The sequence below is a fragment of the Ctenopharyngodon idella genome, chromosome 4, assembly GCF_019924925.1.
Source record: "Ctenopharyngodon idella isolate HZGC_01 chromosome 4, HZGC01, whole genome shotgun sequence".
NCBI classification, from domain to species: domain Eukaryota; kingdom Metazoa; phylum Chordata; class Actinopteri; order Cypriniformes; family Xenocyprididae; genus Ctenopharyngodon; species Ctenopharyngodon idella.
In genome coordinates, this window is record NC_067223.1 from 11067703 (window position 1) to 11095380 (window position 27678).

A 27678-nucleotide genomic window follows, 5' to 3' on the forward strand; every position below is an offset into this window, starting at 1 on the left:
GAACTGACACGGTACTAATAATTTCATCCCAAAGTTAAAAATAAGAAATTATATTTTGCATAGAAAAAAAAAATTAAACCGTTATACATTAATGCAAATCATCCTGGCAAGACACAGTTATTAGGCTATTATTTTTTTGTATGCAGTATAAATTAAAAGTGTGTATGTGTGTTGTGTGTGTGTGTGATATATAATATATATATATATATATATATATATATATATATATATATATATATATATATATACATCATATATATTTATATATATATATATATATACACACACACACACACACATACATCATATATATATATATATATATATATATATATATATTTTCAGATGAAATTTGAATTTAGCATAAATTTAAGGCAGTAAAACAAATGCTATCATGGTGTATAAATACTTTAAATAATTTATTTTAATGAGAATTTGGGGTGAAATGTTCTTAATTGTTATTAAAATAGTCTCAATGCAAAAATTATTATTATTTATATAATTATAAATAGATAAAACTATAATTTCCTATATATCTTTTTCCCGATTTTGGGGTGAAATGTGACTTAATGTGATAAGTTTTCTATAAAGCATATGCAAAGGCGAAATCATACTTTCCTCTCTACTTCTGTTTGCTATTATCTTAAACAAACCGCCACGCACAACCTGCATCTTCACACATAAACACGCTAATGTGTTCACAACAGGCAGCTGACTTCTCCCATCACCCAGGGTTGCTGTTAACAGCACTAGTTCACACGTTCAATGTGTGAAGCTGTTGGTATCACGCAGAGTGCATTAGGTCGGACACAACACACATCCTGCCAGCTGTGTCAGACGCTTCCTGTTTGTCTCTCTCAGTAGATGAAGAGCCTCCTGTGAGCGGCCGATCTGTTCATCACACTACAACCCTACAGAAGTGCTAAGAAAAACTAGTAAAATTATTTAAATTATATATTTATAATATTGTTTTAAAACCATAATTAAAGTATAAATTTAAGTGAGCAATAAACTTTTAATATGTTTCTCAAAAGTTTATTTTTAGAAATAAGATACTTCAGTTTGTACCTCTAGTGAGCAGAGTGTCTATGAGTTGCTATAGCAACAGGCTACTAGGGCTTTTGTTTACCTTAGCAACCACAGAGTCACTGGAGAGTGAGGGTTATTAGCTTGCTAGCAGCAGCTCTCTAACAAACAAAATAAATACCAATCACTCGAGTATTAATTTCAATTCTTTTGTAAATATACATTTGTCAGTGAACAGAGATGGACTCCGATTCTTTGCATTACTCCTTGGATTTAGTTGCTGGTAATGGTTTGACTCTGAGCAGTGAGCAGAGAGCCGCTCTTCAAACCTCTCTGGTCATACTGAAGAGAAACTACAAATTCAGCCGGGTTTTATTTTGGGGAAAGATTTTGGGGATAAAATGTGACTATTTTATTGCTCAAGGAGTTGAAGAGGATGAAATGAGTAACAAAAAGTCTTTGTACAGGTAAGAAATCTTAAGAAATGCTTATTCTTTATATAACTGCTTGTTATTAACTCATTGTGATTGTGTATATTGGCTAAATGCAGGGCCAGAACCACCATAGACATTGAGGGGGACAAGTTATAAGAAATGCCCCCCCACCCCCCCACCCCCAATTTTGATATATATTTGATATTCTTGATGCTGCAACACACACTTTATGACAGAAAATGGCTGACAGTAAGATCTAGTGAGGCAAACTACTTACTGTTTTAATCAAATTTCACCAGTTTGAAAAATATGCTATCATTTACATGATTCATGTAATCCATAACTGAATGTGACAAGACAAGAAATGTTTTGCATATTAGACATACAAATAAGAGTGAATGTGTACATTCTTCTTATTCTTATTTCTTTTTCTTTATTCCCTTAAATCCCCTTTAATCCTTTAATTAATATTTAAGACTTTGGTCCTTGCCAATGTTCAAGACATGTTTACAGCCGTGGCTAAATGCATCTCAGTGAAGTTTGACACATGAAACTTTATTGCAATTTAATTAATTAAATATTTTATAGGTTTTATTACTCAGTTCAGTTGCAGATGTAGTCTTTATATAGTGGCCATTCAAGTCTAAAAATGTGTAATTAAATTTTTTTTTTTATATTATTTTAGTTTTATGGGATTTCTAAATTAAAAATATTGGCCTATAAATTTATTTTATTAGACACAATGTGTGAGTATTATTTGGTCAAACAGTCTATATTTAAAACCAGTATTTGTTTAACCCTGTCAGTGACTGATGAATCATGTTCTTTCTGAAATAAATTTTGATTTTATATATATATATAGTGTGTGTGTGTGTATGTGTGTAATTTTTTTTTTTTTCATTAAACAGTTTAAACTGCATAGATTGGCACCTGTTGCCCCAAGCCACCAAGTCCATGATTGCAGACGTGGCATTAGCAGCACAGGGGCGATTCATAGGCGACCCGTCCCATGAGTACGAGCACACAGAGATGCGCACTGATGGAGATGGGGACGAAGCCACGGAGGTTGAGGTCACGGTGAGAGGAGGGACAATTGGGATACGCTACACAGATGGGGCTATAATAAGCATGTGGAAATAGGAAAATAGATTCAACAAAATTCCATGGTTTATTTGGTGTATTTGCACTTCATGCTTGTGGCGTGTTTGTGTCTTTATGAAATGCATATCTTGCTTCATTGACCAAGATTTAATTTTTAGCAATCGAAGTGTCTAAACATTTCGAGGAAAAGTGGAAACTTCAACCAAACACGCACACACAAAGAATGATAAATGTTGTGTTTAGGTGGACGTGGTAATGTTTGGATGTAAAACAACTGTTATTATTTATTCGGTTTTCTGTTTATTCGTGGTTTATAATGGAGTAAACATGGTAGATGGCAGGCGGCTTGTTGAATGTGTATGAAGCGGTAACATGCCTCTCTTTCTACAGGTGAAAGTGAATGAGGCGAGTCGATTGGCCACGACCGTGTCAAACATCGATAAAGATGTGTCTGTAGTGCCACGTGGAGCGTTTACCAAGAATCCCAGTGACAAAGTGCAGATAAACCGAAGCTTTGGAGGTATGCTTACAGCCAAACTCTTAGAAGTGTTTGTATATGCTTTCCACTGGAAATCAGACGCAGCTGTGTGAGTGTATAGAAGTATGTTTCCATTTCCTGGTGAAATGTCAGCTCCCATTTCAGTTCTCTGAAGACACTTGTAATCAGTCTTCAGTTCATCTCTTTATGTCGTCATTACTTTGAATGGTCCGACCCCAGATCAGTTTTAAGTTTTGCTCATGATCGCAGGTCTACATCCTACTGAGGCTGCGAAACTTCGCAACTACCTGCACTTTCGTGAGCCGGTTAACCTGAAAAAGAAGTCCATCTTAGAAATGTCTGAACTGAACCCTGCTCTCGACTTCCTAGATCCTTTGAGTGAGGACATTCCCAAAGGTAATTAAAAGGAATGATCTTTCATTACCTTTATGTGCGATGATTTATACTTGATGCGGTTTTATTTCCAGGCACAATATTATTTCTGAATGTACTGTAGAAGTCTTCAGCTTCCACCCTGTAATGAAACTGAAGTCTGACCCCTCTTGCTTTAGACTTTATAATTGAAAGATGAACAACACCTGTTAACACCACTATACCTTTCCAAAAAATGATGCTGACATGCAAATTGCATTTAGGAAGTCTTAATATTGGTGGGAAATATGAGGATGGTGTAAAAATCCTTCTGCAAGGCATACCATGATCCCTGTAGCTGGATTTCCCTGGGTTAATGACAGATATGATTTGGCAGCTGCCTAAGGCTGAGCGAAAGCCAAGGACACATCTGGGGAGATATCTATGATCCCATTGTTCTCTTGTCTTTCTGGGAAGAAGCGTTTGAGGGATTGCCATACATCAATGATAAATTTTCCCTCTCATATATCTTGGTGTGTCTTCCTGCCATGTTTGTCAGTTGGGAGTGAACTAACAAAACAATTATTCAAAAAATTATTGGCCTGTTGTTGTTCTCCGCAAATTCAAGTCAGACATAAGCTTGCTGAAAGGTATTCATCCAGCACGCTTCGTGAAGCTTTGCACGTCGCTTGCCTACAGGCTTCAGACCACTACTGATTGTTTAACATAGAGTTCCTCAAGGAATATCTAGTTCTGCTGATCCTGAATCTTAACCAGATGGAATCTGATTTGTTTAACATACCGTGCAAAGCACTAGAGCATCACTTTGAGCTTTACTGAAAAACATGACTTTGGCTTATGACTCTGGTATTTATGCCTTATAGAGCCCTTATTGCAAGATTAAGAGTGACCTCCCGCTAAATGCGACCTTAAAGGGTTAGTTCATCCAAAAATGAAAATTCTGTCATTATTTACTCACCCTCATGTCGTTCTAAACCTGTAAGACTTTTGTTCATCTTCAGGACACAAATGAAGATCTTTTTAATGAAATCTGAGAGCTTTTCTGTCCCTCCATTGACAGCTACGCAAATGACACTTCAAAACGTTCATAAAGAGAACGTAAAACTATGAATTCAGTGGTTTAGTCCAAATTTTCTGAAAAGACTTGATCGCTATATATGATGAACAGATTTAATTTAGGCTTTTTATTCACATAGATAAACACTGATCAGCGAACATAAACAGAAGCTCAACAGAACCTGCGTGATGTGCGAGAACAAACCTCTTGCGGAAGCTCAAACGTGATGCGTAACACACGAGAATGAACCTCATTGGTTCTCGCACGTCAAGCAAAGATGCTTGAGCTTCCGTTTACCACAACTGATGTGTGAGTTGATGAATGTTTATGAGTAAAAGCCTAAATTCAATGTGTTCAACATATAAAGCGATCGAGTCTCTTCAGAAAATTTGGATTAAACTGCTCAATTCATATAGATTAGTTTTACGATCTCTTTATGAACTTTTTAAAGCATTAAAGTTGCGTAGCTGTCTATGGAGGGACAGAAATCTCTGATTTCCTCACAGGGAATATTGTTATCAGACTCAGATTTAGAAGGCAAATGCTGCTTTGTTGTTTCTCAGTAGAGTTTGAAGGCACAGTCACCCTACTGGAGACATGCCCAGACTTAAAGTGTGTTAGAAACATCTCAGCTGTTTCATTAAAGGAGGTGATCTGTCCTTTATTTCTCTCTCTAAGGGATGGCCCCTCACCTCAACCAGCACCCAGCTAGGCTAAGTTGATTTGTTTCGTCTCTAAAAACTGAAAAAGTAGACCAGGTCTCAGACAGGGGGCATTTACCCACCCTCTGTAACACTTTCCTCTTTCTCCACTTGACCAATCAGGTGGAAAATACCCAATCCCCTCTCAAGAAGTGCCAGAGGTGAACAGGTTCATCTGGACGTCTCAAATAGTGGGTAGAGGATACTGGGAATGGGCGGTGGTATTTACCGCTGCCCCCCTTTGGCTTCACTCAGGTTTCCTTGAATGTGGCCTGGACAAGGAAAAAGTAGGGAGACTTCCCAAGAACTTGGAAAGGCAGAAAACGCTCTATAACCGCATGACTTTTGAGCCAAATATCACTGTAACAGATTAAGGGAAATGTTTTTTTTCAGTGTTGATGGAAGTACCTTGTCTGATCTGCCACTCTTATCAAATATTGCATCTCTCGGTACTACATATCATCCTCAAAAGCTTTTCTAATTAGCGTAATGTGATGTTCGTGCATTTTGATGAACTGCTGTCTGTTAAATATTTGGACTCATAACAAAGCAAAGGGTCACAATGGACATTATTGTAGATTTTTGAGTGTTTTAGGTTAAACATTGTTAGCAGTTTAATGTTCAGAGCTGCAATTCAAAACACAGACTTCATTGGCATGGAGCTTTGCGGTACTGGGCACTTGCCAATGTCGGCAGCTGGATGCAGGGGCCACCCAGACAGAAAGACCCCAGAACGCTGCCTCTTTATACACTGCTGTGATAATAGTTATCCATAACTAGGCCAACTTTCTGTCACACGACTCTCTTCTCCAGATTTTACTCTGCATCTGTCACACTATCAGAGTCTGGACTCTGTCAATGGTTATGTGTAATGGTTTAAAATCCAGGTTCAGTTTATGCAAAATGCTTTTTGCTCTCTTTGATCTTCCACAGTAGGATAATTCTAGTCTTTTTCTTGTCATTTTGCTTACTGTGTGTGTTCTACATGCAGGGTCATGGAGCCTGCAGCTTGAGCGAGGCGGCACTGTGTGTGTATTACGCAGTTTGCTCTGGATGGGTCTCACCTTCTTCCATGTTCCCCAGACCCCTCAGCATGGGTACATCTACATGGGAGATGGACTTATGAACCTGGACCTGCCCTTCATGTTATAGCAGCCAACTGACTTCTGAAGCACAATCTACTTGTATTTGGTGCCACATTTTAAAGACAGCAAAAGCTTCAATCTCTCTTTAAGTGTTAATGTGTAATCAAGCTTACTTCACTGTAATTTTCTTTACTGTCAGGAAAACATAAACACGTCAACATGTTTGGAAAGTTGAAGTTGCGTTGGCGTTTCGACCCTTAAAGCAGTCACGAAAGTGTACCTTGCTTTCTCTCTGGCACAAACACATGCACACTCAAAAACAGCTGCTAGTGAGGTAAACACCACCATTTTATTTGCATATCTGCCTTTGCAAAACTAGAATGTTAACATTTCTCCAAATCACACAGAGGAAAGGTAACCCAGATCAGAGGGATGAACAAAGATCTTGATGTTTCGGTGCACTCCGGTTCATCACTTAACAGTCTCTTTGTGGCTGAGGCAATAAACAACACGAAAATGTGCAAATTCTTTGCCATAGATCCTCTATCCCATATAGAAAGTCACTGTTTTGATTGGGTAAACAACTCTGTCTATCAGTGCTTTGTGTACAGTGGTTTGGGGCTGTATGTGACATTGTTTTTCAGGGCAGGATGTCCCACACTCATTCTCTTCTTACACCACTTCAGCCCTGTCTTTAAGATGGGCTTCACAGACGTCACAGAGTAACGTGTCAGATACCTGCAACAGACCGCAAGAGACAGTTAGATTCGTGGGATGCACCCTATCTAAAAAAAAAAATGGCACATGCAAATATGGCTCATCAAATGTGCGTGACATTATAATGCGCTATTTGGTGCTGTTGTGGCACCCGAGGTGATCGTACCGGTTGAGAGGTGGATTGGGTTTAGGTTTTGGAACATAGCCTTCAGGTAAGGGGGGTCTATGATCTGGTAGGAGACCTGGAAAAAAATGAGATAGAAGTAGTTGAATTATCTTAACTATTAATATGTACATCAAAACAGATAAGGGTAGTTGATGCTTAAATTAATTTATTTTTCAAAATTTGGGTTACAAGTTATATGAATGTATAAGGGAACGTGTATATGAGAGGTTCTTTAACTGGCCACCATTTCTTTACGGTTTAAAACGGTTTTAGATTCTGTATTACATCCACTTTATTGAAATTGAGTGACACTGTTTTCATACAACATAAATGGGGTAACATCGGATTGAGCATGATTATAATTCTCTCAAATGAAAGCACCAACTCGCCTGCACGATGGGCCATCTGTACACAAATTGCTATCTTGTTATGTTCCTGAGCACAGAGGCCTGTAATGCGCCGGGGGAGCATCCCGCCATCTGAGCGAATGAACTGACTGAGTAACAGCACATCCTGCATCATGAGAATGAGGGAGATAAGTCTTAAAAAGATAACGAGATACAGATAATGGTTTACAGAAATGTCACATGTGAAAGCACTTACGGTGTAGTTGTACTTGTTCTGTAGGTTCCACCTGTAGATGGGACAGGCTGCTGTGGGATTGGGAGGCTGTGGTCTCTCAGATGTAGGCTCTAGAACACCCTCTATCTGAGAAAAGAGTGACAAAATAAGCATTATTATGGTATTGCAAATAGTTCCAAACTAAGGTGGGACTAACATAATTGTTGGTTCATTCCAAAAATGAGATGAGACAGACAATATTGGTTAGTTACTGTTCTATACTGTATGCTTGAGGAAGGACCGACGTTGCAATTGGAATATTGTTTTGATTATTGTATGATAAATTGCTTTCTAAAATGTACATGTGGGATGCTACTTACAACTGTTGTTTTGCCCTCCTTCTTCTCCACCACTGTGAAACACAAAGTGCACAAGAATTTACGACATCCCATGATGCAGACATTCAGAATGACACAGAAGTAAACTACAGTAAACTTCTTGCTATTGGAGTGCTATTCAAATTTTTGAAAATGCTTCTATTTTGCATTTTTCTAATTTATATATTTTTTTAGCACGCAAATGATGTTATCGGATTGAAAAATCAACTTATTTGTATTTTTATACGTTAACGTATTACTTTAATAACAACAAGCATTCAAGCTGGCACGTCTGTGCAAAACCACTTGACTGATGATACTTATTTGATTAAAAGCTTAAAATGTGTAGAATGTTAAATACTTCTTATTTCCTTCACGTAATAACATGTTTTTAAAATGTTCTATTGCATTTCAATTTAATAGAATGTTCTATTAAAAACCAGATGTTCGCTCATACTTTTAAACAGCACTTAATATAATATAATGTAATATAATATAATACATAAAAGCTCAATAACAGCTATGACATTAGGATGATGCTGTGCAGACGTCCCGAAATCATACTCCAGTAAACTCACCATGTCTAAGTCCGCGACACGGAACACTGCCCAAAAAAGAGAACTGTGAGAAACCTGGTATCCTCTGAAATAAACCCTTGTTGCTGAGATCGCTTTGAACAAACCTCAGCACTGTCCTTGCGGACTGCATAACACTGCGCGCCGCCATTCTTTCTCAGACAGTAACTTCCTGGTTAATTACGTATTTCCGCCTCCTTATGGAAGGTGAGCGGGGGCGTCAGTGTCCGGTTTGGCGGTTAATGCAAATTCATCATACGAGGAAATAATTCAGTCATTGACGGTTTTATGACTGAACGGTTCGTGAGGTATGAATAACATTAATAATGGCGATAACACTCAAGAGGGCTTTCGTTTTTACCTTACAGTATATTTCATTTTACAGGTAAGAGTGATAACTTAAGCACACTTCCACTCCATAACTATTTTTTTTAGTCGAGTGAAAGTTACGGTTAACGGCTGAGGTCTCAGATAATGAGGTAATAAGCGCCAAATTGTAAATAATTGCTAAACTACATTTATTAAGATTAATTTCGAGCATTTATTGCAGTTGGTCAAACTGTGACGGACGTTGAATTTTCTTGAAGAACCACCTAGACACGAGCTGATGTCAGTGAAAGGTAAGTCAGATAAAAAAAAGGTGAGTTGGTGACATGTAAAACCAGGCTGTATTTTAAGTGTGACATGAATTGACATATTTGCAGTACAAATATATTGGCTTAATGGATACTGAAAGAAAAAAAGAAAACAGTTTAAACAGATTAGCAAAGACAGATTTAGTAGAGGTACACTGTATATATTACATGTTTACATTCTCTGTGTTCTAAGCAACAATTATTTGACCACAATTACCAACAGCACTCTTATCCAAGTTTTTTTTCTTAGATGACAGATTTGATCTAACCACATAACAGATATAACTTAATTATATCTTTATTAATCTTAACCTTATACCTTAATTATATCTTAACTACTATCTACTAGCACCACACGAATCAAGACAATTCAAAGAAATGAACCATAGGTGAAGAATTCACTCATTTTATCTGACTATATGAAATCTCTTTCAGGAGCATCTTGAAGGGATAGTTCACCCAAAAAAGAAAATTCTGTCATCATTTGCTCAGCCTCAAGTTGTTCCAAACCTGTATACATTTCTTTGTTCTGCTGAAGACAAACGAATATATTTTTGAAGAATGTTTGTAACCAGGAAGATCTCCCTTTGACAACCATCGTATTTTTTTCCCTACTATGGTAGTAAATGGGAGGCGAGATCTGCTTGGTTACAAACATTCTTCTAAATATATCCCTTTGTGTTCAGCAGATCAAAGAAATTTATACAGGTTTGAAATGACTAAATGATGACAGAATTTTCATTTTTGGGTGAACTATCGCTTTAACATTGTGCTGTGATTTGTATTGACTGCCATTTGTTCATAATGGAGTATAAAGTCACTTTGTGGTGATGCAGTGATGTTTTTTTTTTTCTTTTCACATACTATCAGACACTAATCTTGGACTTTTCTTAGGTCACACTGTTACCAAACTGCACCTGCATAACTAGACTTATAACTATCATACGTCATAGCATCTAAAATGAAAGTACTGAAAGTCATTCATAAATTCAAATTAACTTTTTTTATGTTGTTTGATTCTAGAGAGTTGGAAGTTGAGCTACACAGTATAGTTTTCACTGTCATGAAACATCTCCATAAACTTAACAGAGATTTACAGATGTAAAATTGTTACCGTTTCTAGTCTAGAAAAATCATGGATTCTAATACTGGAAACATTTGTGTTACTGAATGTTTTTTGAATTGCTTTTTAATATGAGTTCTTTTCATAAATTATATTCGTTGGAATCCGACAGAGCAGAAAGGTAAGTCTCAAATTACAGTTTTTGGTATGAGCCAAGGCTTCACTCTGAATTTATGAGGACTTGTGGTCTGGAAATGCTTTTCTTCCAGATGTTTCCAGATGTGTAAAATTCATTGATTTGTGTACTTAAAGAGGGTAATAGCCTCAAATATATCTACAGTGTCTTGATGGGAAATGACATTGTAAATAAACATAATATCTGTTGATATGAGACATTTTTAGACATTAAGCCTGAAGTGGCGATTTGTTTCAAACACTCTGAAGCAGTAAAACAATGGTGTAGACAAGCTGTGAAAATCTACATCTGCCTTTCAGAAGATTAGAAAAAAAAAAAATGACAGAGCTTATCGACACAGGAACATGTCCTGACATTCTCTTACAGTGTTTGCGATGCAGGTGTTTTGCCTTAGGTTTTCTTTTTTTATTTCGGTTGTAGAATCTTTGCTGACCCCCTATGTCCCTCATGTAAACAGTCTTTCACAAAACATGCAGATTAGGACACAAAGAGCCAGTCATTATGTCATTATGCATGTGGATGTTACATGTATTGGCATCAAGGAGTTTTCATTTTGTTCAGTTTTTTATTATTTTATTTTTATTTTGTGTTGGTTAAAAAGGAAAACCTCTGGAAAAAAAAAATCTTACTGATGGTAGGTGATAAAATGGCTCATAGAATTGGTCAACTTGGTGTACGCTCACAAAGAAAGGCCTTTTTATGAGTTTGTTAAATTACGTAAAAAGCCTTCCCATTTATCTTTCCTCATTTTTAAGGGAACCGAGAATGGCCAACCACCTTATTCACAGTCCTTGGCAAATATCTCAATAGTGCTGGTGGAAATGGATGTTAACAAGGTCGTCTCTTTAGTGAACAAGCACATAAATTCACACGGATAGTTATTGGCCTTTACACTGGCGCCCCTTGGATCTGGTGGGGCCTTTTGAATTTCTGGCAGCTTCACTAAAATTATTGGTGTGTTGAATAACAGGGTCCTTTTGTACTTTCACACAAAACGGTTGATTAGAGAGCTCTTATGGCGTGGTTAAAGCCCTCTGATTGTTATTATGCCTGTCCTTCTTGATTTACAGATGTAGGTGATGTAGTGTATCCCTGAAAGAGGGTAAGATGTCTTAAAAATAGAGGGAAGAGATCTCAGGCAAAGACTTTCAGCTTCATGACATCATATCTTGGGAGCAGAATTTGAGGGAAATAGTGGGAAAACTTCTCCATAAACCTCAAATGCTGTTTCAATAAGAGGAATCTGTTGAAAACCATTTGTTACTTACGATAAAAGATTGAAAAGTTAGACATTGTTGAAAACAATGTTTGCTGTTCAATAATACTTAGCATGTTAGTGATTATGTAATATATTAGCACTCATGATCCTGTGCCTGAGGATATAAGTGAGTCTTTAACAGTAATGTAATCAGATCGGCACGTCTCTTAATCCTGGACTTGACCCAGAATTCAAGTGCAGTAGTCAAAATTTTTGCCTATTTTGGGATCCAGAAAGTGATAAGGCTTTCTGATCAGGGTTTCTTGTGTTTTGTGTGCGTGTGTAGGTTGTGCTGCACAAAGCAGGCTTTGTTTCTCCAAACTCATTCCTTTGGTCATCAGCACTTCAGTGGTCACATTCCTTGACAAAAGTGCTGTACAAAAATGGCATTTAAAGTGTCTGGCCATCTTCTCATGGGCTTTGATATTCAAATGAAATGTGGAACTCCCTAAATAGCTGCTGAGCTTAGTGTGGGCTGATGGAGAGTAAATCAGATCACTTTCAGAAGATGAAAAGAGTGCTTCTGATGTCCCTACAGACAGAGATAGAGGACAATGGATCCATGTTGATTCAGTGTCACAGTGAGAAGTTATGGGTGTGTGCAGGAGGTTAGCACCACAGAAACATGTAGGGGGTGACGAGCATGACTGCAGGAAGAGCCATGTAGAGGTCACAGACAATATGAGAGTGCTGATGCAGACAGTAACATTACCTTTGGGATAAGAGCACCGGTTAAAAGGAAGTCTTTCCTTATCCTGTATTGTGTTCATAGACAAATCATCCACTGAAAGAGTAGCTATATGAATACTAAGCTTTTAGATTCAACATGTTATCTATGTTATATTGTGCCGTTTGTCTGTGTTTGAATGCAGTCTAGTAAAAATGTCAGTGCAGAATCAGATTGCATAATTGTTCTCATGCAGGCTCTCTGTCTGACTTTGGTATTTTCCAAATTACCCAAGTTGAAAAGCCTCTGTAATTCAATTAACGCAGAGAGGTTTTACTGCCTGAATAAGTTCACTGCAAAGCCGCTGTAGCATGAGTCAATTAAGAAATTTGAAAACAGACCATCATTAGTTCCATTTTTCTTGAATTAGTTGGAAACCGGACCTAAGTGCTCTGCAAACACACATTTTCACTACACTAGTATGCACTATAAACGAACATGTAAACAAACCTTCCTTACATTCTGCATTACTACACAAACTCAAATAGTGTCTCTTCACAGACCTCATTCATCAGAAAAAGCCTTTTCAGACACTTCCCTGCTTGTCTGAATCCAGATGGAATGATACATGAATGATGGCATTCATAATATCCACAATGTGTATTCACGGCCCCCTGTCCGATCAGAAATCTGGGATATATCGCACTGCCAGCAACGTGAAATTTCACCCATCCGCACAGCAACAAATGTGTCTCTTTCATCCTTTCTCTGCCTCCCTTCCTCACACCCTCCCTCCCTGCCCTTGCTCTCCTTCTCCCTCTCTCTCTTTTTCTCATTCCCTTTCTTCTCCGCTCCCACACTGAAGCCAGGCGGTTGGAGAGGCTCTGGGTGTACGTGCAGAGTGGCAGAGGCTCTACTCAAAGAATCAATGCGCTTTTGGAAAAGCCTCAGGAGATTCAGGCCTCTCCATGTCCCCGTTCTTTCTCTTTCTGCCCAGACTCTTTACATCCGCCAGCTTCTATCCTCATGTGACCTTTTCATTCTCTCACTTCCTCTCTCTTTCTCCTTTCTGTCTATCTCTCCCTCCACCTTTCTCTAGTTAGACAAATATATGCGTACGCTTCGGCCCCATTAGTGTTAATGTCATGCAAGACGCATCCCAGTTAACACAATGACGATAGACTCCTGAGAGCTTGTGGTGCAGGAAAGGAAACATTCAGCGTTTTCTTTGTCATTTCTGCTTTGATTAAGTTGCGTTGTATGTTTTCTGTTCAACTCTGAATGCATTTTGTGTCTTTGATCTCACTTTTAGTCAATGCTATGAAATATTGATTCATATCTCAGGCTATTTGAATGTGCCCCATCCATTTTGCAGTGTTTCTGGCCTAGAACCTCTAACTTAGACGGGAGGAGGCACAAGGCGACCAACTACAGTTTTTGTTTTTAATGTGATATTAAGGGGTGGGTAAATTTGAAATTGATATCTCATAAATAGAGCGGTGAGCAATAAAATAATGCAGCAGTCTCCAAGACAATACCAAATAAATTAGTGGTAAATGTGTACAGACATAGTAATCTGAATTTCTGTCTATCCAAATGTTTCTGCCAATTATTTTTCAGACATATGTTCATGAATATCCCATTTAACCTCAAGCAATGCTGAATATATTTCACATATCTGATGTCACAAACTGCCATATCCAATCCAATCTAGTTCTTCCTCAAAAGTACTCTTTGTAGTTGGTACCTTGTAAACAGAACTTTTTGTTTTCCCAGCAGACCCATAAAGCTTGTGTAACAGGCAACCAATCAGACCAGAGCTTGACAGTTTAGGAAAGAGCTTACTATTTTTATTTAAAAATATGCAGCATATGGTAAGTGACCTACTGTATGTGCAATCCGTCAATAAGGCTAAAAAAAAAAAGAGATTGTTGCTGAATAACTTTTGAAAATGAACAATATTGATTTGAGGGATTTTGTGAGTTTTGTGTCCACCTTTGTGACCACCTTTGTTTTTTTCCTTCGTGGTTTCAGCTTTTCTCACTTTTCTCACCACTAGTAGTTACCATTAGACCTTTAGAGGCTCTCCGAAACAAATCAGGGGCAGGATTCACAAACATCTTCTTAAGAAAGAAGTTAAGAAAATTCTTAAGAGAAGTTCTTAAGAATGTTTCTAAGTGCAATTTTTGAAAATTTCTTCTGAAGTTCTGAAATATTTTCTTAAGACCTTAGGGCAAGATCTTAATTTTTTACTTAAAAAGAAAATGAAAGGTGTTTATTTGATTAAAGGTAATTGCTGAAGACTCGCTGAATGAAAAACACCTCAAAGCCTGTCACTGCCTGTAGATTAGGCTACCGTAGATATCATAATGAGCGCGCAGACTATTTTCGTTGTGGTTGTTTGACAGGAGCTAATCACTCTGTCATGTTTTTAATGGACCATTAAAATCGTTATTTTAAAAAAACCTGTCTCAAGATGCAACGTTCTTTCCCATTCATTTGTACACTTGTACACTCAACTGCCAAGCACTATATAGAGATTAGAGAATCAGTGAACAAGTGAGAGATTTTGGACACAGCAACAGAGTCATCAACTCTGGAGAGTTGATTCCTGTGCTGGAATCGACTCTTTTGAAGTCGACTCCCCATCACTAAATTAGCAAAACATGACTCCTCTGTTGACTGTGCTTTAGTTAAATTTGCTGAACGTAAGTATTTTGTCGCTGTAATATTTCTTTGGTCAGAATAGTGGATACCAAACGTGAGTGTTGGTATTGTTACCACGGTGTCAATCATTGCAGTTTCAGGAGCGAGTCGTGTACCGTACACACATGGAATGATAATGTAGGGGACTCACTCCCACATTTAAATGCCGTTGTCAATCCTGAAACCATACACGTGGTCTTAGGGAGTAAGTCATATTTCATTTATTATAATTAAAACCTGACACTGAAAAAAGGTATAGCATATTGTCACCATTTTTTCCCTGTTAGTTTTTCTTTTGCTCCATGAATCTACATTAACTCAGATTTCGAAATAAAAATACAGTTATATAAATACAAACATTTTGAGTTGCGATTCTTGTGACACCCCCTATGGCAAATGTGTCTTTCAGAAGAAATGAGCACCAGCCATAAAAATGACATCACTGTCCTCCACTCACTTTTACTATCAGTCTTCAGGCAGTCTTCCCCTGTTAAATTATTTACATGACCATTTGGTCATTATAATCCACCAATTGACGCTTGGTAGCTTTCAGTAATATATGTGGCCCTGAAAAGTGTTTAGACATTTGAGCAGCACTAGATGTATTGCAGTAGATAACTAAATATTAAAATGTAACATCTGCAAACAAATAATTTCAGACATTCTCCCAGACATTCTTTTATTTTTACCAAATACACACTTAAGACTTAAAAATAAAAGGATGAAAAGTCTAGTTCTGGGAGAATGTCTGACATTATTTGTTTGCACATGTTTTCATTTCAGTGTTATAGCCTGCATTACTTAACTGATCTGCTGTGGAAACCTCAGGTATGTTTACCTTTTACTGTTGTGCTTAAACTGTCCAATAGGGGGTAGTATAATTGTTAGAGAGAAAGCTTGCGCTAAAAATTGCATTGTGATCATCTTTTACTGTCTGCAGATCCATGTGGACCAGGTGATGTGCCAGATAGGAGACATTTGGGGAAAAAAAACTGAATATAAATAAGTAATATTGCAGTAAGCTCTTCTAAAATATTTTTGAATTAACCCAAAATATATTTTATTCTAAACATACTCAGATGAGAGCTAGTCTTGTAAAACTATAAGTATCTTTAGCACTATAAGGGAGTTAGTGATGCTAGCCTGGAAAGTATGTTCTTAGATAAGAAATGTTTCTGTTGACAGGTTCATTAGTTAAAAGATGAAATGCAAGATTTTATTAATGCACCATTGTTTTTGTTATCAAAATGACCTTCATTAGCCCCCAATTTATCATTTTTAAGTCAACACAATGAAAAAAAAAATCCTAGAAATGGTCTAAAGTTTGTAAGTCTGAAGGACACTCCATTCACATAGTTACAGTGCATTGTGTGTGTCTAAGGTGGAATTCTGTGAAAAACCTCTATGCCCTGTTCTCCTCTCAGTTGGGGGTCATTCACTGTCAAAGACTTGAGACTGTCTCCTTCAGCCTCCCTGTAAGTGTAGAGAGGAAAAGCAGGTAGTCAAGAGCTTCTTTAGTCTGAAGTATAGGCCTAATTAGAAGACACACTCTTACAAAAAATGAGGAAAAACAAGGAATTAAGCTACAAAGGTCAGAAACCTAGATCCCATCATCTTAATGTACATTTATATGCACAGAAAAAATGCAGTACATTCTATCTAGGATATTCTTCAGTATAGAAAGAATAACTTTTTAAAACATTTCAGTTTTGTTTTTGTAAATCAATGTCATAAGATGTCTGTGAAAACAAAAATACATAATACAGGGAAGTATAATGGCATGCATTACTATGTAAATCCTCAGAGCATGGCATCATTGCACAAATGGTTTACCTCACCTTTGAACACATTTTAACTACTGAGTTAGAATAATGTGAATGCAACTGGACTAACTGCACTGATATTGATCCTGATATTGCGTTACATACAGCATGATTTAGTTATTGTTGAGACTCATGGCTGCAGACCAAGGAGAGTTGTCCAACATGAACAGGTTTCTTTGTTTACTGGTCTGTTTATTGGTTGAACAGTAGATTAAAGAGTAGTTTTTGAGATTCCCTGTGCTGTTTTAGTATGCCACCTGTTCAATGTTTTCCTTTCAGTCATTGTGCAATTCTTATAATTTTTTTTTTAAACTGCTCCTTTGCCTCAGAATAGAATCTTTTTTTGTTCCTGCATCATATGCACCATTCAACTTTTTCCAGGCTTCTGTGGATTCTGTGGGAAGGTATGCGCCACACATTGTGTATTTTCAGAGTTAACCTCATGTTTTAAACCTTCTTGTTTTTGCTTTGTTTTAAGATATTTTTCATAATATTTTGTTTGAAGCACTGAGGGAAGACTGACATTGAAGTGAACCCTACTGTGTTCGGTCTGTGGGGTTTGTTTAGCTGCTTTTGAGGAAGAGGCACGAGTGTTTGGTTTTTCCTTTCTTGCGTACTTCCTCTTAAGGGTTTCTATCCAACCAAGCAAAGCTCAGTTGAAGCAGAACATTTTCAAAAAGGACTGGATGTTGCCAAGCGGGTTGGCATCATGCTGCTTGAAGAATCTCCATTTATGTTTTCTTATTCGCTTTGGCAAGTGGAAACTAACACTCGTCACTCCCTGGAGAAGTACTATCCTATTTTATGCATTCTGCACTTATTGTCAGGTCAGCTGGAAGTAATAATTTAATTCTATTTGTTTTGGACAAAGATCAATAGCAAGAATTTGTTTTTTAAGAGAACCTAGATTCTCATTTGAGTACAAAAGCCAGACCTTTACTGAAATGCATGAAGAAATGTGTCAGTATTGTGATTAATATGCCTCCTGGAGTTTCCCCATGAACTAAGGTGATGGATAATGAAAGTTGAGGAGTTTCTACTCCAAATGTGGATGTCAGCCCCTGCCAGTGGTTAGTTAGAGGGCAGATGTCCGGCCTCAACACATGTTCTGAGGCGGTGCAGACCAGCTTGTGAGGTAACATGTATAATAACTTTGGACTAAATTCAGCTATCCTCATAGATAGCGCATCCTATCATAGTACCCCTCTGAATTCCTGTTTTAAGTAAATGTTAAAATAAGTTATATTGGTAGTTTTAACTATGTAGAAGAGTTGGAGGAGATAGTGGTGATTAAGTGAGCGTAAAAGTGTTTTCACATGCACTTGTAACCTTCATCTGTTGGTCACCTCTGCATGAAATGTGCCTTTTACTCTTGGTGCATGAAAGTCGACAATTATTTAATTTTTTACTTGTTGTTTAGCTTAGCTGACACTACTGTAGTAAAACCATACTGTAGATCTCTGTCCTGAAACAATTCTACAGCACCTAGTGCATTATAAAATACAATTATGGAAGGAGAAAAGGAGAACAAAATCATAAGACTTCAGCATTAGGGAAACACAAGCTTCAAAAAATTTGTAGAAACCACAATTTTCTTTCACGCCCTCTCTGTCTCTTTACTTAGACACTAGTGTTTATGGTTGGAAGTGTAGGAGAACACTGCACATCAAAGAGATGAGCACGACTTAGAACTCCTGCTCTCACATCTGCTTGAGCAACATGGGAGCGAATCCCACAGTAGTTGGGAAAATTTTGATTTGTGTGAAAGACCTTAAATCTACATTTTATAATCTTTCCACATAACAAAGTCCACTTTACGTGAGTCTCCAATGAGCAGTTGTTTGGACTTTGCCAGTGGACTTAATTAAAACTCTGACCTTATGATGCATCTTTCCATGACAAGCACTAAAACACACCCCTGATGCTTGACCCTCAAGAGCAACTGGAAGGATGGAAGCTTGACACAACACCAGCATGAGACTGTGTCTAAGAAGGGATGCCTATTATTGTTGCATCTGTTTCTGATCAATGTTCTGTCCATGACGCATTAGCCTGACAGGAAGTGCTTAGCAGAAAAAAAGGGAGACAGTTGTTCTAAACTGTAAGGCAAGGCCCTAGACCTATCTTTGTAGGAACCAGTTTGCTCTGAACCAAGTTAGACTACAATTTAACTCTCCTCATTTCCATTGCATCTGGACTAGATGATATTATGCAGGAAAACTGAGTTGCTGGTTTACTTGACGGAATATAAGAGAAGGTTATATACAAGAAAAAATAAGAAGAATGTAGTAGTGAACAAGGCTATTTGCTCCTAGCCATAGCATATTACAGTCTGTTGGTTCTATAGAACTTGCCACTGAGAGACAGTTTGATTCACTGTTCTCAGTAACCCATAAAAGACAAACCATCAGTTTCCACAGCTGTGCTGCACTGTCCAAAAGTCCAAGAGGGACTTCCTCTGTTCACATGAGGTCTCCTTTCCTCCCATAAGACTGACAGGCTGTTGATTACTATATAGGGCTCATATGTTAACTGGCTCCCCTACCGGAGTAAATATGGATCTGATTAGGGGTAAGTGCGCTGAATAACCAGAAGCCTCAAGAGAGGTGGCTAATATAAAACAGACTTCCCTACAACACCAACAAATCATGTAGAGACCTGTCTCTGTCTCCATGATACTGGACAAACATCTCTTCATCAGAAAGCCCCACTGAGTCAACTTAACATGCACTATTGCTAAAGATTCTTTTTGTCACTTGGAAAAAAATATATTAGAGCTGCACGATTAATCGTTAAAAGATCTCGATTCAGACAGCCACACAATTGATTCTTAATTCTAAATGACAACAATTCGCCCGTGTCTATTAAACCTTTGACAAAATCATACCGGAGCCAAACATTCAGATCTGGATCTTTTGATCCAGTTTGGGTATGAAACAGCTTCACAAACAGCCTTTTCAACTACACATTATCTTATTTCTGTCTTACATTCATTTAAATTATCAGAGAAGTACTGGTATAAACGTTTATAGTTCTGATATAAAGACTGATGTCTACAGTAGTGATCAAAATATAGCAAATCACCTTTTTACGCCTCGGTTACATCGTTACGCCACCAGGTGGCGAAAAGTGACTGTTAACGAAAATGTATTTGTCATTGAATCATTTATTCAAGACATTTATTCAAAAATGCTGATTCATCCAGTAATAAAACAAGTGAAGTCTTTATGAGTGAGTTATTGAATCATTCATTCAAACAATTTAAAAAAAAAGATTAACAAAAATGATTCATTAATTAAACATTTTTATATATGTGTGTGTATATATATATGTATATATATATATACACTGTATATATAATATACTGCCTAAGACTTTACTGTCTATGCAGCGAGGATGCTTTAGATGCCAATATTAGGATGTGTGTGAACTAGGATAAGTCTTGTTTTAGGGTTTGTTACCACAGTCATAGCCGTGGTCTCTGGAGATGTCTTTGGGAACTTGTGTTTGAGAGTTCTTTGGGAACTTTTTAATATGCCCAGTACATTACAAATACATTGTTTACTTGTTTCTCTCAGAGCTGAAGCCACCAGACACAGTCCAGAACCTTAAACCCATGAATTACCTTAAAGAAACGTCGATAAAGATTTGGCCGTAATGCAGATTAATCTTTTGAGGAGTTTGGTTTAAGTCTTTATTAAGTTTATATTTGAGGTAAACCATACTTCTCTTCATTACAGTGACCCTGAAAGAAAAACGCATTCAGATATGGATGAGGTTGTCATATCGCTACATGACCACAGAAAGTCTGAACGTCAGATACAGATTAACTTTAGACTTGCACTGGATATGCTTGGACCAGACATTTCCTCTCAGTTTCTTTTTCACTTGTTTGTCTTGTGGGAGTCTAAGTTCCAACCACCTGTATTCAGGACACAAGCACATCTTGCCTTCTTTTGCAGTCATAATGGAAGCATAATGTCTGTTATTGAGACTTCTCTTATTTGCCAGTGTAAACCTCTGTCAATGGCAAGAATGGCATTGCAGCATTAATTTGAGAAGACAAGTTCAAGATTCGTAAAACCACAACCTCTCTAGTGGTTCTGATACAAGAGAAGCCCACTTGGCTTCATGCCTATTAGATAAGTCACAGAAACAAAAATTGCTGGAAACTTTGCCAGAACGGGTTCAAATAACTTGCCAATCACAGACTGTCAACCCATTTGGGTCTTTATCACATAGCATTTTTTTCAGTACTGTATATTTGCTTTAATTAACTAGAGGATTTTTAACAGTGACTATATTCTACTGTGGTTTCTCAACTTTCAGGGGTACGACCCTGTCTCCAATGTATATCATTAGATGCTAAATGCTCAACCACTTGGGGACATTTTATCCATGGACTGTGTTGCCATTCTCAGCTTACCTTGTGCATAGGAAAAAGCTGCACCTTTCCATGTCTGGAGTGACCCCTAGTCTGATTCGTTTCGTACAGTAAGTTTGAACATGCTTGTAATGTCTTGTTTAGGAAGTAGGCTCAGTTCTTTGTTGGATTGTGTGCACCGCTGGGTCTGGAGAACGAGGCCTCTGTTCTCTCAGGTCTTCCCTTTAGGAATGTCTGGCTAGAGGCACTGTGAAGGCCTGTAATCCTAGTATCCTGGCAGTGGAACGCAGTGAAACGCAGTGGAACTGCTCCAGATATTGCTAAGAAGCTTAAAAAAATCCAGGCTGGAAATTCAATTACCCTTTCCTTCAGAGTACACTGGTGGTCACGTGAAAAGAAATCACTCTGAGTAATATCTTATTCTGTTCTATCATCGTGAATAATAGCCTCTCCTGGGCTGGCTTCCCCAAGTGCCCTTGGAGTTTCCTTCCCCCCCTACATTCATTTACAGCATATAGACTCTTTTTGGACTGTATGGTATACACTGCCTCAAGAGAGAGGAAGGCTGTTTTTCATGGATATTCTTCCATATCATAGTTGTCCTATGCATTACCCATTAAGCTGTTCTAAATTTAAAAGCTCATATTGTCTACTCAAATTCAATATTTGTGTATATTAAACATGTGTCTCTATAGATGTCCACATGTTAACATGTAATGTCATGGTTTGTTTTAAGAAATTTCTTGCTTGATCCCTCAGGCTTGCTTGAACAGAAAACAGGTGAAAGGCAATTGGAATCCTAAGTGGCTGAAGTACTGTTGGACGGGGTCGCTGAATTGCATTATAGCTACACTGCAACCATCTATTGGAAAGGAGGAAAGGGGTCATATTTTACTATCAAAACAGATTTTTCTGTTCCTAATGTTCTAGTGATGATAATACCCCTGTTACATTTCAGCAATAAGGCCAGAACACAGGAAAAAACATCCAACCTAAAACTAGCAAATCGCAATATCGCACACAACACCCACATATAGAAATCCAAAATAATCACAGCACATTCATTAATTATTCTATACTGACTTTGTACAGTATCTCAGAAGACTGAACATGATTTCTCAAATACTTTTTTATTCCTTGAGTAATGTTTTTGTCAATATTTAGCTGCCTTGCCAAGACCAATGTTGAGAGCAAACAGCTAGTTGCTGTTACTTCATATTTTAAAGCAGAGGGAAGCAAAACAATGTGCCCTTATTTAGCTTGCAACCAGGATGAGACCAGAACATTTTTATCAGCTTGTCTTGGCTTTTGACTTGTGTCGCTTAGGGAATGTGGGGAGAAGTGTCTGTGAGACTTACAAAGCGAAAAAAGTAAGGTCACCCAGTCTGTTCATTGTTACTTTTCTCCTATCACATTCCCTGTAGAAACAGAAGAGAAAAGAGCTTATTCTGAACCTGATAATGTGGAAGAGGGTTGACAGAGAACATTTTAGTTCAGTTCCCTTCAACATATCATCACTTTACATGAGGAAATCATGCCCTGTATAGAAAAAAACAACAAAAAACTACAACTGAAAGCTAAATTAATTTAACCGTCAAAGAGCTCATCTTAAAACTTAGTGATTTACATTGTTGTTTTGATATTTTTGCAGGTGTAATGTGAAATCTATGTTAAATCTATGTGCTCGATACACTTTATCCAAAAACTAGAAAGCTGACACTGTTGCTTTTTTTAGGTTGACTCACACATCTGGGTTTAGTTAGGAGTGGAGGTGTTTCCGCTGGGCCGTTCAGCTTCCTTTCACCTCTCGCCTTTCAGAGTGTCATACGACTTTACTCTCTACATGGTGCAACTCTGAAATATGACGCATCCATCGACATCTTAGGATTTATTCTTGGTTTATAGCTCCACTGGGACCCCTTATACTTCACTTATCAGCTCATTTTTCTGTTTGCAGAGTCCTAACACCCCCATTATCATCTAACACAGTATACCATGGTGATAAACAGACCATGGAGTTCATGTCTTGGTGATCTGCTCACGTGAATGGAGCCTGTGTTACCTGCTAACCCCTCAGGTTTCCAGAAGGTGATGCTAAATCCGGCCACAGGTGAGGTCTGATGTCAAGAGAAAGATGTTATCCAAGGTTTCTGTCTGTCCAGTGTTCCCTTTGTGACCTCAGATCATTTAAGCACATCTTGTTACTGTTGAGGTAGGGTGCTGCTAAAATATATCCTCTGAGAAAGACACAGCTGTTAATGTACTGGGACAGCTAGATGGTTACTGGTAATAAAATATGAGAAAAGTACCTATTTCCCGGAAGCAGATCGTTAAATACTGAAGAGATGAAAAAGTTTGTCTGGCTGATTTACCACAATTCTTACCATAAGCTTAGGCTTGAGGTCAGGTTCCTGTTTCAAAGCACAGATGAGTCAAAGTGGGTGTGTTCAGAGAGCCAGACATATATTCTCATTTTTTGGGGGCACTGTTGGTGAACTTAAAATCTTTAAAATTAAAGAGTTGATTTAATGTGGAGTAATGTAATTATGTAATTATGTTGCATTGGGACATTTTATAAAGATTAACGCATTCGCTGAGACAATTTTTTTTTTTTTTCATTTCAAAAAGGGTGAACAAGTGTTTGTCCCAGTTGCATGCAAAGACTCCACATTTTCCATTTAAATTGTGCTGGTTTTCATGTCAGAACATTTAATTCTCTGTTTTTGTACTTTTTATGATTGGGCAGAGTAGATAGCGTTGATTATAATGGGAGTGATCGAGTTTTGATGCATAGCACTATGCCATTTGGTTAGAGCATAGATTTGTCGTGTGTAGGCGTATAACTACCATATGGGGAAAGTATAGGTCTTTTTGTTGTATTGTTCAATAAATAAATAGAAAAGGTAAACTTACTTGTAAATTATGATGTAAATTCAAAAGGTAGCATATTGCTCTGATTATGTGATAGTTCCTGTGTAACATTTTCATCTCCCAGACAATACAGCTTAGAATGAGTCCATCTTGATGAGTTTGATTGTGTTACTGTGAATGTTTGGGCATATGTTTGAGACAGCTTTGTTTGTTACTGCTATTTTTTTTCTTTCTGTCTTTCACTCTGTCTTTGTCTCTTTCTCTCTTTCGTCCCCTTATTTCCATAGTAGGCCTTAGGTTGAGGTCTGAAATAGAAACAGCTGTCTCCCTCTAGAGCCACCTGGCCCGACAAAAACACACACACATACACACAAACATATTTAGGTAATACTGCTTGTCCAACATTATAAAACACAGAAACTCATCATTCAGTCTTTGCTTTTTCTGTCATTTACACACACACATACACAAAAGTGACAGTTCTGGTTTGCGATGGGGCACCAGGAAAGAATAGTGTGGTAGTGCCAGAACCCACTGATGTTAGTCAGACTGCAGAAATAGCATCAATACACACACACATATCCATACACCTCCAGACAGCAGACAGGGAGTTTGTGCCAAACCTCTCAGCCGAAAACACACATCCACACGCAAATAGTGACCTTAGAGAGGTTTAAACAAACTTGCAAACATAAACACACTGAAATCTAAACAGGCAACCTCATTTGTGCACAATTTGGTTGCTAGACCAGACAAGCTTTGCACGTGTAGCCATCCGAGCTCACACACAAAAGTTGAGCAAAGGCCTCTGTGCTTTTCATCTTCAATGCTTTTACTCATTTATCTGACAAGCGTAGAATTCAGTGTAGAATCTTCTTATGCGCACACACATAATGGTGGTTTAAGGAGCAGTGTAAGGCAGTGTCCAGACCACCATGCTCACTATCCTGTCCACAGTCAGAGAGACGCAAATTGTCGGTTGCTAATCCGCCTAAAGAGTGAAATCCTAAAGCAGCAGTCAGCTTTGATCCACATCCAGAGAGATGAAAGCTTTAAAGCCAGACAACTGCTTTTACACTCCTTTTCCGCTTTCCTTGATGTGTCCTCTGTCTTTTTACTCATTTGTCACATCTTTTTTTGTCACAATAACCTCACATGTGATAGAAAAGAGAGACCGGATGGCCTTGAGTACAAAGGACGGACAGATAGATGTCATTGATGTAAACGTTTGCATTATCAGAAACTCATCCTGTTTTGTGCTGAATACCACTTGGTTTCATCCATTTGTGTGTTGCGCTTGAACCAGACAACAGCAGACTGATATGCAGGCAGCCTTCTGCACAGGGAGAGCATGTTAAAGGGGCCCCGGCCTCAAGGATTTTACTGCAGTAGATATAAAATATATTTTTGACTAATATGTTGAAAATGATGTACACTTATGTGAGTTTTAAAATAGTTTTCAATTGCTTGGTCCAAACCCAAGTTTGATTCCACCTACCTTCCGCTGCCCACTCAGGTCTTATTTCTCACAGCATTATTTTTTTATTTTTAACTGCAGAATGATTGCGCCATCAATGGGAGTACCAACTGTTCAGTAGTTGGCTAACAAGCCTATAATATTTTACTTATGTTTTTGTCTTGTACAGAACAAGCAGAGAACTCTGCTTGTGTCTGTCTAAACTGTGAAGTAAGGTGGCATTTGCTGGTGTTTACACAATAAAACAAACGGGACTCTGACTTCACATGGACTCGGGTCTGCACTAAAAGTGTTAATGCATCCCAAGCCATCAGTGGTCAAGAGAAGCGAACACTACTCACTTAATAGTTCCTATTATTCGGCACTTTTTGTGATGCTACACAAGCTTAACATTGATTGTCTTTCTGAACACAAAAAGAGATCTGACCAAGGCATTGAATGATTTGTTGTAGACACTCTTGCTTGAAAAGAGAACACCCAAATACACGCCTTGTAGAGGTTAAGGAGTACAGCTGGGAGCAGCTTACTGGGTAATTTATCTTTCAGCATAGTAATTAACCCAGCACAACCACCTTACTTCTCTTCCTTCTCCCATCCTTCTTTCTCTCCTAACTACTGAACTGCCTTTCTCGCTCTCTCTATCTAGAGTTTTTTTCATATCAGACTTGTGTATTATCCTTGGCAACTGCACATGATTCTACTGTGTGTGTATGTTGGCTCACAGCGTGTCTCATCACTTTCTGAATCACTACACAGGCACATACACACACTCCCTGCTTGACTGGCCTTTTATCATTCACATTACAGTCTGCCATTGAAAAGTTAAGAACAATGTTTTGAAAAGTTTCAGTATGATTTTTATCTTCTCTAAGAAGATAGACATTTCTAAATTCTACAGCTGCAGACTTTATTTTAGTCTGAACTATTATGGTTAGATAACAGGTTTTCTAGATTTAAGAACCTGAGATAAAACTCCTCATCCCAGAAACCACTAACATTCAAATGCATATGAGATGACACATGCTTGCTTGACTGATTTGGTGCACGTACTTTGTCAGTGTGACATCACTATGTTTTGTCATTGAGGAAAAGAGCTGATGTTGTAAGTGTGAAATCTGCATCATCACTGCAGGGGGGGTGGGGGGTGGGGGGCTTGAACTAGACTTGTGCAGGGCAGTCTGGATGGAAACATGACTTTTAACTGACTCTCTTAGTAATAGTAATAGCACCTATAATTTCACAGTTATGGTTGAATGAACTGTGCAAGTAGAGAGAGACCTTTCCATTTAACAGCATAAATCCATCAGTCACACACAGAACAACAGATTAAAGTAATTATTCTAAACTCATTATGGTCACAATTTAACCTAATTTGGCTCCTTTCCAGTGATCTCAGAGATCACTGGCTCAAGGAGCTGATACAACCCAGTCTGTTCTTAATTAGATAGTCAATTAGTCAACTTTAATTTGAGTTGCAAATTGCCTTGATCACTAAGTGTGATTATAGTATAGATTTATTGACTTTCATAGCCATTTCTCATGTGTGTTTTTTTGCTTAAGAAATGGAATGTGGAAATGCCAAAATTTTCTGTGAAATTTGATTAGTTGAAAAGTTGATTAGCAAGACTGAGATTTATATATTGTTTTTTTTTTAATTTTTTTTTTTATAATTTTAGGCTACAATCCGACTGTCAGTCCAAATCCGATTATTTGTGTATCCGATCTAAAATTATTGACGTCCACTCTTTGTATCGTAATTTTTCAGATCCAATTTTTGTGTCCATGCTGCTCTTTCATTTTTCTGAATATCTGCATTGGTTTCTATTGCAATGACTTGGCGTTGGTAGGCATACGCCAAAAACAACAACCGCAACATGGACGGGTTTGCAATACAGATGTTGTCTTATTTACAACATGACAATGTGTA

General features: G+C 37.8%; 2 protein-coding genes and 1 long non-coding RNA gene across 3 annotated transcripts in view; 2 read left to right on the top strand and 1 right to left on the bottom strand.

Annotated features, from left to right (window-relative positions):
• Window positions 1-528: 528 nt before the first annotated feature.
• On the top strand, window positions 529-6451 carry rsph9 (radial spoke head component 9). The gene is made up of 5 exons (XM_051890027.1): window positions 529-1493; window positions 2369-2537; window positions 2952-3081; window positions 3310-3456; window positions 6182-6451. The coding sequence occupies exons 1-5, from the start codon at window positions 1267-1269 to the stop codon at window positions 6340-6342; spliced, it is 834 nt and encodes a 277-aa protein (XP_051745987.1). The 5' UTR covers window positions 529-1266; the 3' UTR covers window positions 6343-6451.
• Window positions 6452-6605: 154 nt separating this feature from the next.
• On the bottom strand, window positions 6606-8863 carry mrps18a (mitochondrial ribosomal protein S18A). The gene is made up of 6 exons (XM_051890035.1): window positions 8675-8863; window positions 8100-8131; window positions 7762-7866; window positions 7548-7671; window positions 7159-7234; window positions 6606-7013 (listed from the first exon to the last, which is right to left on the bottom strand). The coding sequence occupies exons 1-6, from the start codon at window positions 8820-8822 to the stop codon at window positions 6869-6871; spliced, it is 630 nt and encodes a 209-aa protein (XP_051745995.1). The 5' UTR covers window positions 8823-8863; the 3' UTR covers window positions 6606-6868.
• Window positions 8864-8908: 45 nt separating this feature from the next.
• LOC127510492 (uncharacterized) overlaps window positions 8909-27678 on the top strand; it is a 35123-nt gene continuing 16353 nt past the window's right edge. The window contains exons 1-2 of the long non-coding RNA XR_007929654.1: window positions 8909-9056; window positions 9222-9291. This is a non-coding gene — a long non-coding RNA (uncharacterized LOC127510492). The remainder of the gene's footprint in view (window positions 9057-9221; window positions 9292-27678) is intronic.

Excerpts from the sequence above, each read along its gene's own strand:
- rsph9 (XM_051890027.1), top strand. The coding sequence starts at position 1,267 with ATGGACTCCGATTCTTTGCATTACTCCTTGGATTTAGTTGCTGGTAAT. Across the intron at positions 1,494-2,368 it reads AACAAAAAGTCTTTGTACAG|TTTAAACTGCATAGATTGGC; the intron begins GTAAGAAATCTT and ends TTCATTAAACAG. Across the intron at positions 3,457-6,181 it reads GAGTGAGGACATTCCCAAAG|GGTCATGGAGCCTGCAGCTT; the intron begins GTAATTAAAAGG and ends TTCTACATGCAG.
- mrps18a (XM_051890035.1), bottom strand. The coding sequence starts at position 8,822 with ATGGCGGCGCGCAGTGTTATGCAGTCCGCAAGGACAGTGCTGAGGTTT. Across the intron at positions 7,672-7,761 it reads AGAACAAGTACAACTACACC|GATGTGCTGTTACTCAGTCA; the intron begins GTAAGTGCTTTC and ends CTCATGATGCAG. Across the intron at positions 7,235-7,547 it reads ACAGATGGCCCATCGTGCAG|GTCTCCTACCAGATCATAGA; the intron begins GCGAGTTGGTGC and ends ATTTTTTTCCAG.